Source organism: Ailuropoda melanoleuca, chromosome 2 (genome assembly GCF_002007445.2).
Source record: "Ailuropoda melanoleuca isolate Jingjing chromosome 2, ASM200744v2, whole genome shotgun sequence".
Lineage (NCBI taxonomy): Eukaryota > Metazoa > Chordata > Mammalia > Carnivora > Ursidae > Ailuropoda > Ailuropoda melanoleuca.
In genome coordinates, this window is record NC_048219.1 from 89,706,176 (window position 1) to 89,721,539 (window position 15,364).

Genomic DNA, 15,364 nt, shown 5'->3' on the forward strand with positions numbered 1-15,364 from the left:
AGGCCTAAGTGACTTCATACTCCAAATAATTTTGGCTCATTGCAAGCTGTTTCAGAAATGATTATTTTTCCGTTAGGCGAGCATCATGATGTAATAAAAGTGACTGTAATGTTAAGTAATAATAATAACAATATGATGGTGATAATGATAATTGTGTTTATTGAGGACTTATTCATGGCTTGTCTTGTCATATCCTTTTATTTAGACTTTACAACCACCTATGCAGCAGATATTGTTTACATTATCTATATGTAGAAACTAACCAAAGCTCAGAGAGACTAAGTGACTTGCTGTTCCACACAGCTGCTTGGAGGGACGCCACAGGATAAGCTTTGCCCCTAGAGACCTTGCCTTTTTCCTGGGGAGCTCAGTCTCCTGACTGGTTTTACTTCTTGAGATCCAATAACATAAAATATGGTTTGTGTCTGAGGGTGCCTAACACTAGCATAGAATCAACAATCCATTATCTGGGTTAAGACAAATAGTCTCCACACCTGCTTCTTCTGTGTCCCTGCTTCTGCTCCAGTAACCTCCACACCACCCCTTGCAGGGCACCCAGGGTCTGCTCTTGCCATACTCCTGCTTAGAACTGTGGCTTGACATCTGAGGATATACATCTGGTGGCCCCTTCCTCCTGTCCACACTCACTGACAGCTTTCAGTTCTATGAATGTGCCACCATTCCTCCTGTCTTCCTTGGTGTCTCTTCACACATGCTGTCCCCTCATTCTAGCATGCTCTTCATGCTTCAGTGCTTCTGCTGATCTTTAGATCTCAGCCCCATGTTCTCTTACTCAGGAAAGCCTTTCCTGGCCTCCCTGGCAGCATTCAGGCTCTGTGAACTTCTGACAAATGCTGATCAGGGATGTCACTGACTATCTGTGTGGCCCTTTGATTAATGTTTGTGTCTCCACTTGATCAAAAGCTCTCTAGGAGCAGGGGCTACATTTCTTTGTTTGCTTATCTTACCACTGTAGGCCCAGGGTAATGCAATACTTTATACACAGTAAATATACACTGGCTGAATGAAAAATGCATGCAGGAGAGAACGAATGAATCAGCATCACCAACGTTATCACCATAATCCCTTCAATCTGTAGTAGTATTGAAATATCTTTCTTAATTGCTCCAGCCCCTAGAATATATATATGCTGAAATATATTTGTAGTCTATCTGAAATTGTATTCAACTGGGCTTCCTGTATTTTTGTTTGCTAAATCTGGCGACTCTATCACAGACACTTGCCTTTTTATATTGTGAGCCACTCATTTTCGTGTTTGGAGGCTCACAGTCCCATTCTTCCACTGGTGAATATCTGGCTTTTTCTCCAGAGAGAGAAAGTAAAATCTTTGGAAGGCAGTGGCCCCTGATTCTCCTTTCTAGGCTCCTATCCTGTGCTTACATCTATCAAAGTTCTTACTTATCACCCTGCATTGCAAATGTCTACTCATCTATGTGTTTTCTTCAGTAGACTACATGCTCCTTGAGGGCAGAGGCTATAAGTAGCTGCTCCAAGAGTGTTTGTTGAGTGAATGGATGATGACTACTCCTAATCCAATTCTAGGAATCCAGTAGGTGATCTATAAATACTTGAATGAACATATTTAATAAGCTCCAGTTCATGAAGGAAGATCACATCCTTTTAGCATAGAGTATTTGAGATAATGACTATTAATAGGGAAAATATAAAAAAAGTAGTCATCACTAAGAAGAATACATACACGATTTCCTTGGATTATGGGACATGTCAGTCTGGGTGATTTGTGTTCCCAAGATGCTTGGGGAAGATGCCTGACTGAGTTCCCTAGGGATATTGTAGGAGGTACCATAGATGGCAGGGATGCTAGATCTCCAAAAGCCTGTGATTCTATGCTTCATGAATGTGATTTAGGTTTTACCAAGATTTAGGGATGTGTGTATGTATCTGTGTGTGTGTCTGTATACAATATGTTCACATATGTATATAGGTATACATATACACATATATAGATGTAAATACACACACATATAAAATTTTTATTGAAATATAATTCACATTTCATATAGCTTGTCTATTTAAAGTTTATAACTCAATGTTTTCAGTATATTCACAGAGCTGTATAATTATCAGTGCAATCTAATTTTAGAATATTTCATCACTCCAAAATGAAATCCTGTGAAATCGTGAAACCATTAGCAGTCACATCCCATTTCCCCAAGCTTTTTTTTCTGTTTCTACAGATTTGGCTACTCTGGACATTTTATAGAATGGAATCATTCAGGGGCACCTGGGTGGCTCAGTCAGTTAAGTTTCTGACTCTTGATTTTGGCTCAGGTCATGATCTCAGTGTCATGAGATCAAGCCCCATGTTGGGCTCTGTGCTCAGTGTGGAGTCTGCTTGAAAGTCTCTCTTTCCCTCTCCCTCTACTGTTCCTCTCCATTTGTGCACATTCCCTCTCTCCCTAAATAAATAAATAAAGTCTTAAAAAAAAAAGAGAGAGAGATGGAGTCATATAGTATGTGGCCTTTTAAGACCAGCTTCTTTCACTTAGCTTAATGTTTACAAGGTTTATTCATGTTGTAGCATGTATCAGAACTTCATTTTTTTATGGTAAATACATATTCCATTATGTCAGTATACCACTTTGTGTTTACCATTCATCAACTGATGGACCTTTGGATTGTTGCCACAGTGTGACTATTGAAAATATGCTGCTACAATACATTCATGTACAAATTTTTGAGTAGATGCATATTTTCATTTTGCTTGGTGATATTTTCATTTTGGTCAAGATGGTTTGGAGATCACATAGTTACTCTATGTTTAACTTGAGGAACTGCCAAACTCTTTCCCACAGTGGCTGTACCATGTACCTTCCCATCAGCAATGTACTGAAGGTTTCAATTTCTCCATGTCTTCCCCAACACCTGTTATTATCTATTTCTTTTATTTTTTATTATAGTCATGCTAGTGGATATGAAGTTCTAGGTCATTGAGGGTTTGATGTGCATTTTCTTGATGACCAACGATATTGAACCTATTTTTATGTGCTTCTTGGCCATTTGTGTATCTTCTTTGGAAAAAAAAAATCTATTCAGATGCATTGTCCATTTTTAAATTGTAATATCTTTTAATTATTTAGTTTTAAGTGTTCTTTATATATTCTAGATACAAGTTCATTTTCAGATATATGATGTACAAATATTTTCTTTTATTCTGTAGGTTATCTTTTCACTTTTTTGAGGTTCAAATTTTTTTTTTTAATTTGAGTATATTGACATGCAATGTTACATTAGTGTCAGGGGTACAGTATAGTGATTCAACATCTCTGTACATTATACTGTGCTCACCACAAGTGTAGCTACCATCTGTCATCATACAACACTATTACAATATCATTCACTATATTCTCTATGCTGTGCTTTTCATCCCCATGTCTTATTCATTCCATAACTGGAAGCCTGTATCTCCCACTCCCCTTTACCCATTTTTTCCATCCCCTAAGCCCTCTTCTCTCTGACAGCCACCAGTTTGTTCTCTGAATTTATACGTCTGATTCTGCTTTTTGTTTGTTTATTTATTTATTTGTTTTTTAGATACCACATAGGAGTGAAATCATATGGTATTTGTCTTTCTAAGTCTGACTTATTTCATTTAGAATAATACACTCTAGGCCCACCCATGTTGTCACAAATGGTAAGATCTCATCTTTTTTACAGCTGTGTAATATTCCATTGTATATGTATATTCCACTACACACATGCACACACATAATTTTCATCCATTCATCTATCAATAGACACTTAGTTTGCTTCCATATCTTGGCTATTGTCAATAATGCTGTAATAAACATGGGGTGCATATATCTTTTCAAATTAGTGTTTTCATTTCCTATGGACATCTTTTCACTTTCTTGATGGTATCATTTGCAGCACAAAAGTTTTTAATTTTTATGGAGCCAAATTTAACTATTTTTTCTTTTGTTGCTTTTGCTTTGGTGTTTTATCTAAGAAACTGTTGACTAATTTACTTTTATGTTTTCTACTGAGAGTTTTATAGTTTTAGCCTTTGGGCTGTAATCTATTTTGTGTTAATTTTTATGTACAGTATGAAGAATGATATATTTTAATCTTAATTTCACCTGTGTACGTTTATGAATCTTATTAATACAAATTTATCTTTTCATCTTTCTGTATACATATCTAATGCTCACACTATTATCAATGCTCTATATTTATTTCATTGTTCTACCTCAATTTATAATTTTCTCTTCTCTCTTTCTAAATTGATTTCTATATTTATAATTTGAATCAATTATTAGGACCAGAAGTAACTTCAGAATTTATTTAGTTCAGCTGAGACCCAGAGCATTTAAGTGATTTTTGCTGGAGACCATACAAATTTTAATGCCTTCTTTGTATTGATAAAAGAGATTTATAATGAATAAAGGAATTTTACAGTAATAAGTTAACCTCAAGATTATATTTAAGCAAAATATAAATATAAATATATATATATATAATAAGGTATCCAGTCTCTAAACTGGAAAGCAGTTTATCTTTGAAACCCACAGCAAACAAATAATTCAAACATAAAAGAGGAATCTGTATCTTTATATTCTTTTTTTTAAAGCTTTTTGACATTCCTTTTTTTCCTTAGATTTTATTTATTTGTCAGAGAGTCGAGAGAGAGACAGAGAGACAGAGCGAGCATGCACACAAGCTGGGAGAATGGCAAGCAGAGGGAGAAGCAGGTTCCGCACTGACCAGGGAGCCTGACATGGAACTCAATCCCAGAACCCTGGGATCATGACCTGAGCTGAAGGCAGACACTCAACCAACCAAGCCACCCAGGCGTCCCAATATATCTTTATATTCAATTTAGTAAGTGAAATCGCATCTTCTTTCCAGCCAACTTAAATCTACTGAAGTCTTTCTTGGTATCCTATCAGGCAGACAACTCTTTTAATTGGCTCCTGGGACGTATTACTAGATTGATTTTCATAACGTCATTCAATATTTAATGGACACTTTCTAGGAACATGGCTTTCTGCTAGACACAGTCTTCTGCCACCAAGATGCTCATCTTCTAATGAAAAAAACAGACCCATCGATAAAGATGTGTATTATTTGTAGGTCCCATAAAAAAGACTGTTGGGGCCCCAGTGTGGTTCATTTCACCAGCGGCAATAGTAATAGTAGAGCTAAGTGAGGCTGATGGAGACCTTGGAGTTGGGCTAAATGTGATACAAATCCTAGCAGATGTCTGGCACATAGGGGAATGAGGGGGGTGGGGTGAAAGTGTCAGGAGACAGTGTTCTGAATAGAGGAAAGAATTCTGAGAAAAGAAATCAGACATGAAGCACCAGCCTACATTGGGAGCACAAAACTGTGGAGTAGGATGTGGCAAAAGGTTTCTCTGTAACCAAAGACACCTTGGCATTTGATGTATCTTTGCCAGCAAACCCCTTTTATACTTCTCTAAATCACTGGATATTGATAACCCAGTGATACTACACTGATTACATTCTACAAGGTTGAGCATCTGATGAAGCAGGACTGTCCATCTGCCATGGTGAAAACTGTCTGAGTTTACTATGGTTAAAAGAGTCGCTGGTTTAGTTCTGCACTAGGTTCAGAGTATTACTGTTTGATGGTATGAGTGTTACAAGATAGCCAGTAACCCTTTCAGAGGCCCCAAATTCTCTAGATAAGCAAAGTATGACTTGTCTAGCCTAGTTTTTATCCTGCTGAGAAAACATACATATATTACTATTTAACTTAATTGAGGCAACATTATCAAATTTGCAAAATGTGAAAAAGCATTAAAGTAGATGTGTAACTCTACTTTGGGTCTTATACCTACTCCCTGATTTCTACACATCTACTCTGTTGATGCATTTCCAACTCCAGACTCTCTCTGTTCTCTTCTACATCTTTACATCTTCTTGTAAGTCCTTTTGATGTTCCCAATCACCATCCCTCTTGTGCTTGTTTCCTCTTTTATTTTTAATGTCTTTGCTAAAGGTGGTTGCAGACAGAACTGGGGAGCTCTTCTTCTCTGTTTAGTATTAACTTTTCTTTGTCCTCCCTGACACAGGGAGGTGTTCTTATTTATCTATTAAACAGAAATTTGGTGACAAACTGTGATAGTATTTTGTGCCTTTACCTTTACATTTACCCTAGTTGACACATGGGTACTGCGTGGCTTAAATACTCATCTAATCCATTGAAAATGGGCTTAGGGAGGACAACCCAGTAGTTCCCTGGTGACAGGATAAAACCCTGATTACTTCAATTCTTGAGGGTAGCAATCACAAGATACTGATAATTTACATGGAAAGATTGAAAGATATCTGAGATGACAATATCACCTCTATTTCAGGGATGAGTCCCTGCACCTCCAGCTATTATAGAGATAGGAGGGGACTCAAATGAAAAGAAGAATGTGAATGATACAAAGGGAGAAGTTTTATCAAATCAATTTAAAAACATACATATTTGCAAAGAGTCGATAAGTATTTATTCTAGCTCTTAAGATCAAGGCATCCTAACACAACAGTGAATTCTTTTAAGGCTCAGCAAAACTGGGCCCCAAAGGATCATAACTCCTAAAAACGGTCTCACTGTACAACAAAACATAGAGTGCCTCTCTATGTATCTGTAAATCAAGGTAACTTTGTCTCATTGTATGTCTATTTCCTGAGCCTCTATCTCTAGACAACTTGGATTTGAATCCTGGTTCTGCCATTTCCAAGCTTGGGACCACCAACAAGTTACTTCTGCTTTGAACTTTGATTTTCTCAGCTATAAAATAATTATAATAATTCTTACCCCACCAGGGTTATTGAAGATGAACGGAGTTAATATATGTCAAATTTTTAGCCAAGTGACAGTTACATAGCAAGTGCTCAGTCAGTTATCTCTGGATTTATGCATGCTTTTTGAGTTCCCTCCATCCTTTCAAATTAATACATCCATATATGCTGCTATCCCTGTGCCTCTATGCTTCTTTAACATGACCTATTTCACTCCCAGCTTGTGCCCTTTATACTTCTGTATATTTTTAATCTCTAACTCATCTTTATCTTTTGCTCTATATATCATTGTATCTATTTTTATTATTTTTGTAGATATCTATATACTCAGCTCTCTTTTGATATCTTTATATCAATTTTATAAATCATTACATTGTCATCACCTGTTCCTAGGTTTATATGGTTATATGTCTAGCCATGTATATTCTAAATAGCCCCATTTATCTATAGATATTATTAAAAACTAACACCTCATCTCCTGGTCATTTGCAAGACTTACCCACAGGGTCCTCCTCCATGACTCCTCCCACCTTTCTCTGTAAAAAAGCAGGAAGCAGGAAGTAACAAGGGTCACAGTACTCTTTAGTCTTTGGATTGGACAATATCAATTCGTTCTCCAGTGGTTTAAGATGTGTGAAACAAGCCCAATTTCATGCCATTCTTCCATTCATCTCTCCACCCATTCATCAATAGACTGATATTAATTCAAGAATCTTGAGATACAAAAATGAAAAAGAGATTCTCTCTTCAGGAAGTTTACATACTATCAAGAGATGAGTGAAGGAGACTCTGGGATTCAATAATTCACATTCTGGTGAGGCCGGCTGGTCTATCAGTTTTCACTGATTTCCTGAATACCTTCTAGGTCAATATCAAGCCCAGGGCTCTATAAGTTCAGAGTACCTTGGCCAAATTGTGTGATCAGAGAACCACCTTCTGTCTTGTAGTGGAAAGAGTCCTGATCTGGCACTACAGCTACCTGGAGTCTTATCTCTCCAAGACAGTCATTAGCTGTAGGCCCCAGAGAGTTTCATCTTTCAGGGCTTCAGAGTCCTCATCTGTAGAATGACAGGGTGGGACTGGAAAATTCCTGGGGACCCTTGTTGCTTTGACCTTCTGAAAGTCTATGGTCCTACTCAAGTTTGAAATGGTATCTTTGGAATGAGTGTGTGACCCAGAACTTGGACTCTGAGGTCAGGTCGACCTGGGCAGAGCCTTCTCCATAGGAGGAACTATATGTGCACTGTAGGTCACAAAACATTTTCATACCTATTATCTGATTTTATCTTCATGAGAACCTAGCAAAGTATTTTCACTCCCATCTTCATATGAGGAAACTAAAGCCCAGAGTGCTAAATGGGTAACTGAGTGCTAAATACTTTAGATCAGCTGTCTCATTTAAGTCACATGATAATCCTATGGCTTTTCCAATTCTTTTTCCTCTTCTTTATTTCTCTTTTTATTTCTTTTCCCTCCTCTTCACCTTCTTCCTCCTCCTTCTTCTTTTCATTATTTCCATTTTATAGACAGGCAATCTGAGACTCACGGAGGTTAAGTAGCTTTCACCCATTAGTGAGTACTAGAGCTCAGATTCAATCCCAAATCTGTCAAAAGTCTGTGCTCACAAGCTTGGTCAGAATCTTAAATGCCTAGAGAGGTTGGAAGGTTACATAAAAAAGTGAAATGATCCAGGCAAAAGGATTATTTCACTTTCCTTTAATCTCACCAAAGAAAAACAAGAGCATAAGTAAAATAATAAACAGAAACTATACTTTGCATTGCGTCACAGCTATATTATACAATGACGGAGAATTGCAGAACGTGTAAGTAGATGTAGAACATAAAAGTGTATGCCCTATCTGAGGTGTGCTATTAATTATTGGGTTTATGGAAACTAGGCTCACCTATGACAGATCTTTTGATTTTCAAGGAAAACCTGGATGTCTAGAATCTTAAGTACAATTTCTTTATTTCTAAATATTAATGATTAATTACTAAATTATATAAACAAGAATTATGTAGGCAAAAGATAAAAAGATGTCTCATTCTGACAGTATCTAGCTCACAGGATGCTAGGTTAGTACTTCTGTCCTGCACTACGCTGTCTTCAAGGACTACTCCGTAGCATTAGCTGAGCACCTGCTGTAAAGCCACCAGGCTGCTCAGCTCACGAGTAGGAGTAAATGCTGTGCCTTGTTGCTTATTTTCAGCATTTACTCTGAGTGGATGTTGAATATTTTGAGTATTATTCTTGGTTGGATGGTTTTGCCTAAAATAAATGCCTTAACCCTCACAGCAACTCTGGAAAGAAGATTTAATTGTCTTCATTTCTTCAGTTGAGTAAATTAATACTCAGGTTAGTTTTTTTAAAGGTCACCCAGCTGTAAGTAGACAACCTGGGATTTTAGCTTCAGCTCTGACCATGTTCTCTTCATTCTATAGTGTTGTTTCTCTCTTTGAGGTAACTTTAATTGCTTCAAATTAGGGAATTTTTCCTCTTTTATATTTATCTGATGGGAATCTGAGATAAGGAGGAAGTCAGGGGACTGGAATCATATTTCAGGACAGAAGATACCTTTACCACCCCTCATCATCCCCAGCACCAGGTCTCCTAGGGATGGAAAAGAAACTGATATGGTGAAGAAGGAGGAAGAAAACAAGAATCTGCTCCTTCATAGTCCAGAAGTTTTGACATTGAAGTGAGACACTCCCACATTCTGTAGGTGACTGCAAGGACAAGCATACAGGGATAGGACTGGCTGCTGGAATGCCAACCTGGGTGATGAGTCAGGCAGATGCCAACCAGCTGTCTCATGGTGTAAGCCAGACCCAGAACCTTTTATATAAAGACAGCCCTCTATCCAGATACTTCAGCCTGAATGTCTGCTTGCTGTGAGGAGGGTAAGTCTAGGGGCTGAGTCCTGGGATTGGGGTAGGGATGCATCTCAGGGGATGCCCAGATTCACAAGTGATTCAGGGAGATGCCCAGGTTCATAGTGAGGGAGGGGGGAGCTTCAAGCAGAGGAACAGTGGTACATAAACCTGAGGAGAAAAGTCTAGTAGACTTTTACAGGACATAAGAAGAAGTGTGAAGAACTGAGGGTCTGAAGTCAGTGCATTTGCCTTTGATAATGCTGGCCTCCTCCTCAGGTACCACTTTCTCACATCAGGACCTCTCTCCCTGGAAAAGATGCATTAGTAATTTACACTTTGTGAGCAGAGTTGTGTATAGGGGGGTTACTTTCCCTAAGGGCATGTGTTTTTAGATATTCTCTAAAAATGGAGATTGGAAGGCTTTGTGTACATTATCAGTATTTCTGGAGCTTATGGGGAAGTATTTTGTTGGACGAGTTAATCGTTAAATCAGCCACCCTGTTGTGCTTGTCACTGGGTTGCCTGTATATGAACAGGTGAATTTAGGGAGGGCAGAGGAATGGAGACTGCCCTGTTTCTCCCTGGATAAGTGTAGTGTTAGAGAGTATGCCTGCATCCTCCATATCACGTTTGTAATGCTCCTTCTATGTAGGGGTTTATGGGTGGCTGAATGTCAGTCTTGTGATTGAGGAATCTTGCACTTTCTGGGTTACCCCATCTTAGGCAGTCATTCCCTGCCTCTAAGAGGGGCTGGCGAGAAAATATTTCTGAAGCCAGCAGATTGTTCAACTTTAGGCGATTTACAATAGCCACCTGCCTGGGCAAGTTGCCATGGTGGTTCTGAGCCTTTCTAAGGCTGGTGTGTTTTGTTTGTGTGCATTTTGCATATGTCCATGAGGATCATTTAAACAAATTCACCTAAAAAGATTGAATGTAGAGAAATAATCATTTTATGTTGGGTTTGAGCTGCCCAATAACTGACTGGATCCTTTACTTTCCAGTGGATTCTTTGAGTGCAGATGGTGCCTGAATGCTTGCTCCCACAGGCTCATTTTTATGTTTGCACATGTGTGCGTTGCCAGCACATGTATGTGAGGATATCCAAGCTCCCGTGGCTGTGGAGACCCCACTTTGGGCTACAGCCTTAGAAACACCTCTACCACCTGTAGAGTGCTCTCCTGCCACTTAGAACAAGGAATCCCACTGTCTTCAACACCTTCTTGTGTTGGACAGTGGTATGCCCACCCTCCAGGGGGAGACCCTGGATGCCTGCACCCCTGGCTGTGCCCTTGAAGTTCCCTCAGATGAGGACTTCAGTTAGGTCCTTTGGTAGATCCAAAACAGGTCTCATGGGCAGTGGTCACTAATACTGGGTCCATCTAGCTCAATAGGTGTTCTAGGGTAAAGGTCAAGAGTTGGGGATGAAAGTACAGGGAAGAAGCAGGGTATCTTCCTCTTGGTCCTAGACCCTTCTCCCCAAAAACTCACCCACCTGACACTGATCTTTCTACCATCAGGTCTCACTTATCTACCTGCATCAGAACCATGTGTGACCAGCAGCAGATTCAGTGGTGCCTGCCAGTCCCCCAGTGCTGTGTGAAGGGTTCCTCTTTCTACCCCTCCCAGTCCCCCAGTGCCAAGAGCCAGGTGCTGGTCCAAGCCCCTTGTGAGATGCAAATTGTGGAGTGTCCCACACCATTCCCAGTTCAAGTTTCCCAGGTAAAATGCCAGGCTCCATGCCAGTCCCAGACTATGCAGGTGAAATGCCAGGCTCCATGCCAGTCTAAGACTATCCAAGTGAAATGCCAGGCTCCATGCCAGTCTAAGACCACCCAAGTGAAGTGCCAGGCTCCATGCCAGTCTAAGACCACCCAAGTGAAGTGCCAGGCTCCATGCCAGTCTCAAATTTCCTGTGTTCAATGCCAGGCCCCATGCCAGCCTGAGGTTTCCTATGTGCATTATGAAGCTCCATGCCCTGTTCAGACCTGCTATGTAGAATGTGCTCCAGTTTGTTATACAGAAACTTGTTATGTGGAATGCCCACTCCAGACCTTTGTACCCCGTCCAGCTCCTCAGCCTGTCCAGACTTATGTGGCTTGTCCCCCACATTCCCAGTCTCAGAGAAGATTCTCAACCCAGTGCCAGTATCAGGGCTCCCATGGCAGATACTCCCTGCAGCTTCAGTGTCCAGCTTCCTACAGCAACTGCGCCCCCCAGCGTCAGTCCCGGTCTTCATTTAGCACTTGCGCACCCCAGTGCCAGGCCCAAAGCTCTTCTGGGAGCTTCCCCCGCCAGCATCGCTCCCAGAGCACCAGCAGATGCCTCCCTCCTCGCCAACTGCAGCCTTCCTACCGCAGCTGTTCCCCTCCACGACGGTCTGAGCCCTACTGCCGCAGCTGGCTGCCATCAGCATGTTCTTCGAGTTCCTATAACTACTGCACCCCACCCCGCCGCTCTGAGCCCATCTACAGCAGTGGCTGTCCTCGGGGTCCCACTTCAGGCTGCTCTCAGAGATGTGGTCCCAAGTGCCGGATAGAGATTTCCTCCCCCTGCTGCCCTAGGCAGGTCCCTCCGCAAAAGTGTCCTGTTCAGATTCCTCCCATCAGACGCTGCTCTGAGAATTGTGCCCCACGACCTTCCCGGGGTGCCTCCTGCCCGGAGCTGAGGCCTCGTGTAGAGTCACGTCCACTCCCAAGCGTCTGTCCAGCACGGCGACTGGACCAAAGTCCAGAGAGATCACTGCAGCGATGCCCACTTCCTCCCCCACGTTCATGTCCACGTCCTGCTCCACGGCCATATCCACGCCCAGAACCACGTGCAAGGTCAGATCCCCGTCCATGTCCTCCACCACGGCGACGTTCAGAACCCTGTCTGTGTCCGGAACGACGTCCAGCCCCGCGCACAGCCTCATATCCTAGACAAGTGCAGCGTGATTTTCCTGAGTCACGTCCATGTCCACAACCCTGTGAGCACCCAGAACCTTATTCACTTCCAGAACCAATTCCCCTTCCAGCACCCTGCCCAAGCCCAGAGCCATTTGTGGAGCCTCGGCGCTGCCCCAGCCCATGCTTGGGACCAAATCCAATCCTATGCCCTGGAGACGTAGGCTGTCATGAATCCAGCCCATGCCGCCTGGACACCGAGGCCCCCAGCTGTGGCCCAGATGGTTATAACCAGTGGCAAGGAAGTGGTGACAGCTTTGGACCTTGTGATGGGATTCCAGAGCCACAGGGTTTCGGTGATTGCGGAAACCAAGGAGGTACCTGTGTTGGAGTGAAAGGAGGTTCTTCTGCTGGAACAAAGGGTGCTTATTTTTAAGGAAGCATGGTTGAGACATCCCTGCCTCCTGTCCTGAAAATATCACACCTCCTTTCCCAGCAACCTCAAATTCCAACATGTTCTTGTTGTATCTTTCCAAGACAGTCAGAGGCTCCCTGCTGCAGAGGTGATCTCCAAACTCCATTGCGTGCCATTTCAGGATCCACACCTGGGTCTCAGGCACCTCTCTGGCCTCACATCTGGCTCCTCCCCCCGTACACACCCTCAGTTCTAGCCAAACCGGTCCAGCCACCAGGGCACATCTGGGTGTTCTCCAGAATATACCTTATGTGTCTCTGCCTCCAAGTCTCTGCTCACTTCCCACCCTCCGTGCTTAGACCACTTCACTGCTACGGCCAGCCTCTGAAATCCAGCCCATCTTCCAAGACCATTTCCTTGGAGTCTTTTCCGTTTGTTCCTTCCCACGGGAGCCTACACTGACTTCCTAGAACCCATTGCATTGTCTATACCAGCCATTTGGCAACTGCTTTGCAATGTCTCTTAAATTATTTCACTTTTAAGATGTGTGTGTTTTTCGTGCCCAACTAGGTTGTAAACTCCCATTTGAGTGGAGTGAGAATATCGCTGAAGTCTCATGCTTCTCCTGGAGCAAGCAGCTGCTGCGCAAAGCTTGTGGGTTGGCAGCTTGAGCCATGATCTATCCTGATAGGCAACCCCAGGATCTGGGACAGAAAGAGGCCATGTAACAATAAAGATGATACCCTCAATAGTCTGAGTCCTGCATAATGCCTGTTTTTTAACTTTCCTGACTCTCTGGATGAGCTGCTTTATTATTATTATTATTATTATTATTATTATTATTATTATTATTATTTTAGTTTATTATACCTGCGATCTGATCTTTCCTTAACCGGGTGGGCTGCCTTGTGGGTTTTCTGTCTCCCCTCAGTGCTACTGGCATCTGGTGGGAGAAGCTGGATGACAAGGCAGGAGGAATGAGGGAACAAGAAGAATAACTCTTGCTCCTCAGTCTGGGGGTAAAGGTCTCAGGTCTGGGTTGGGCAGGTCACCCAGCTGTGGGTGTCAGGAGGGAGAGGGGAGCTTGAGGAGAACTGGAAGTTCTCTGTGATATTCCACACAGGATACACTCTTCCTTCATTTAATAAACTATTTGCCCTTTCCTTCTTGCCTTCTTGCCTTCTTGCCTTCTTTCCTTCCTTCCTTCCTTCCTTCTTTCCTTTCTTTTTCTTTCTTTCTTTCTTTCTTTCTTTCTTTCTTTCTTTCTTTCTTTCTTTCTTTCTTTCTTTCTCTTTCTTTCTTTCTTTCTTTCTTTTTGACATTGTAGAAAAGGGAGCATCCAAGGTTGCCTCTATTGCCTCTATATGTTCCTCCACCACTCCTGAATCCCAGTGGGCATAAGTGGTCTTGGCAGCATGACGGTGGGGCTTGGAGGGCTGGAGAGAGAGGGGTGCCTCTTCTCTCCACTCCCTGCCTATGAGGTGAGGGCTATAGAATGAGTGCTCTTGAGGAGAACCTTTCCCCAAATGGAGACAGTTACCCAAGGCCACCAGGGTCTGTAGAGGATAAAGGGGGTCCTCTTAAGAGGACAGCAGGGGGTGTCTCTGGCCTGGACTCACAGATCCAGCTCCACAGTTGGACACCACAGATCTAGGGTCTGGCTCTGAGGGTGTCTTTCCCTTGCCCCAGGGATCTGGTCTTGCAGTGTCAGAGGTGGAGACCCAAGAGACACCTGGCAAAAGAAAACTGAGGTTCATTATGTGAAGTCCATTCATTCATTTATTTAAATTTTTTTACTGACAAATATTCATTTTTTTACCTGCCAGGTAGGCACTGCTGAAAGGGATGGAGATAACTCTTCTTTGGTCTCAGAGAGCTTACAGCCTAGAACACTGGTTCTCAGGGTGGTACCTGGACCAGCAGCATCAGCACCACCAAGAACCTTGTGACAAATACAAATGCATCACCCCAGACCTACTGAAGCAGAGACTCTGGGGGTGAGGCCTGGGAAGCCGAGGTTTAAACAGCCATCCAGGTGTTTCTGATGCCCAAGAATGTTTGGTTGTTACTAGTTTAGCAAAATACCTTATACAGGTAGAACATGAATATATGTATGTGTGTGATTATATATATATGTGTGTATATATATATATATACACATATACATATATATATGTATGTATGTATATTCTATATACAATCTCTCATTTTCAGAATAGCCTATCACACAGGCATTATTATCTCACCATTTTGCAAAGCTGGAAACCTAAGCACACAGGCCAAAGCCACACAGCCAGACTCAATTCCAAGCCTACATTCTTTTCTACTACTCATGGCATCTTTCATCTCAGTCATAGTCCCTGCCTCTTCCAGATATAGTTCCTGTATCAACCCAG

At 41.9% G+C, this 15,364-nt stretch overlaps 1 protein-coding gene across 2 annotated transcripts; it reads left to right on the forward strand.

The window, feature by feature from the left end:
- The first annotated feature begins 9,633 nt into the window (after window positions 1-9,633).
- KPRP (keratinocyte proline rich protein) lies at window positions 9,634-13,720 on the forward strand. Of its 2 annotated transcripts, XM_034654314.1 has the most exons (3): window positions 9,634-9,698; window positions 11,189-11,500; window positions 11,540-13,720. In XM_034654314.1, the coding sequence occupies exons 2-3, from the start codon at window positions 11,217-11,219 to the stop codon at window positions 12,987-12,989; spliced, it is 1,734 nt and encodes a 577-aa protein (XP_034510205.1). In that variant the 5' UTR covers window positions 9,634-9,698; window positions 11,189-11,216; the 3' UTR covers window positions 12,990-13,720. The 2 variants fall into 2 exon arrangements, with proteins under 2 accessions (XP_034510205.1, XP_002930477.2); XM_002930431.3 differs by having other exon boundaries at window positions 11,189-13,720.
- The last annotated feature ends 1,644 nt before the right edge of the window (window positions 13,721-15,364 follow it).

What these genes read in the sequence shown, in the direction of transcription:
- KPRP (XM_002930431.3), top strand. Translation starts at nt 11,217, where the DNA reads ATGTGTGACCAGCAGCAGATTCAGTGGTGCCTGCCAGTCCCCCAGTGC.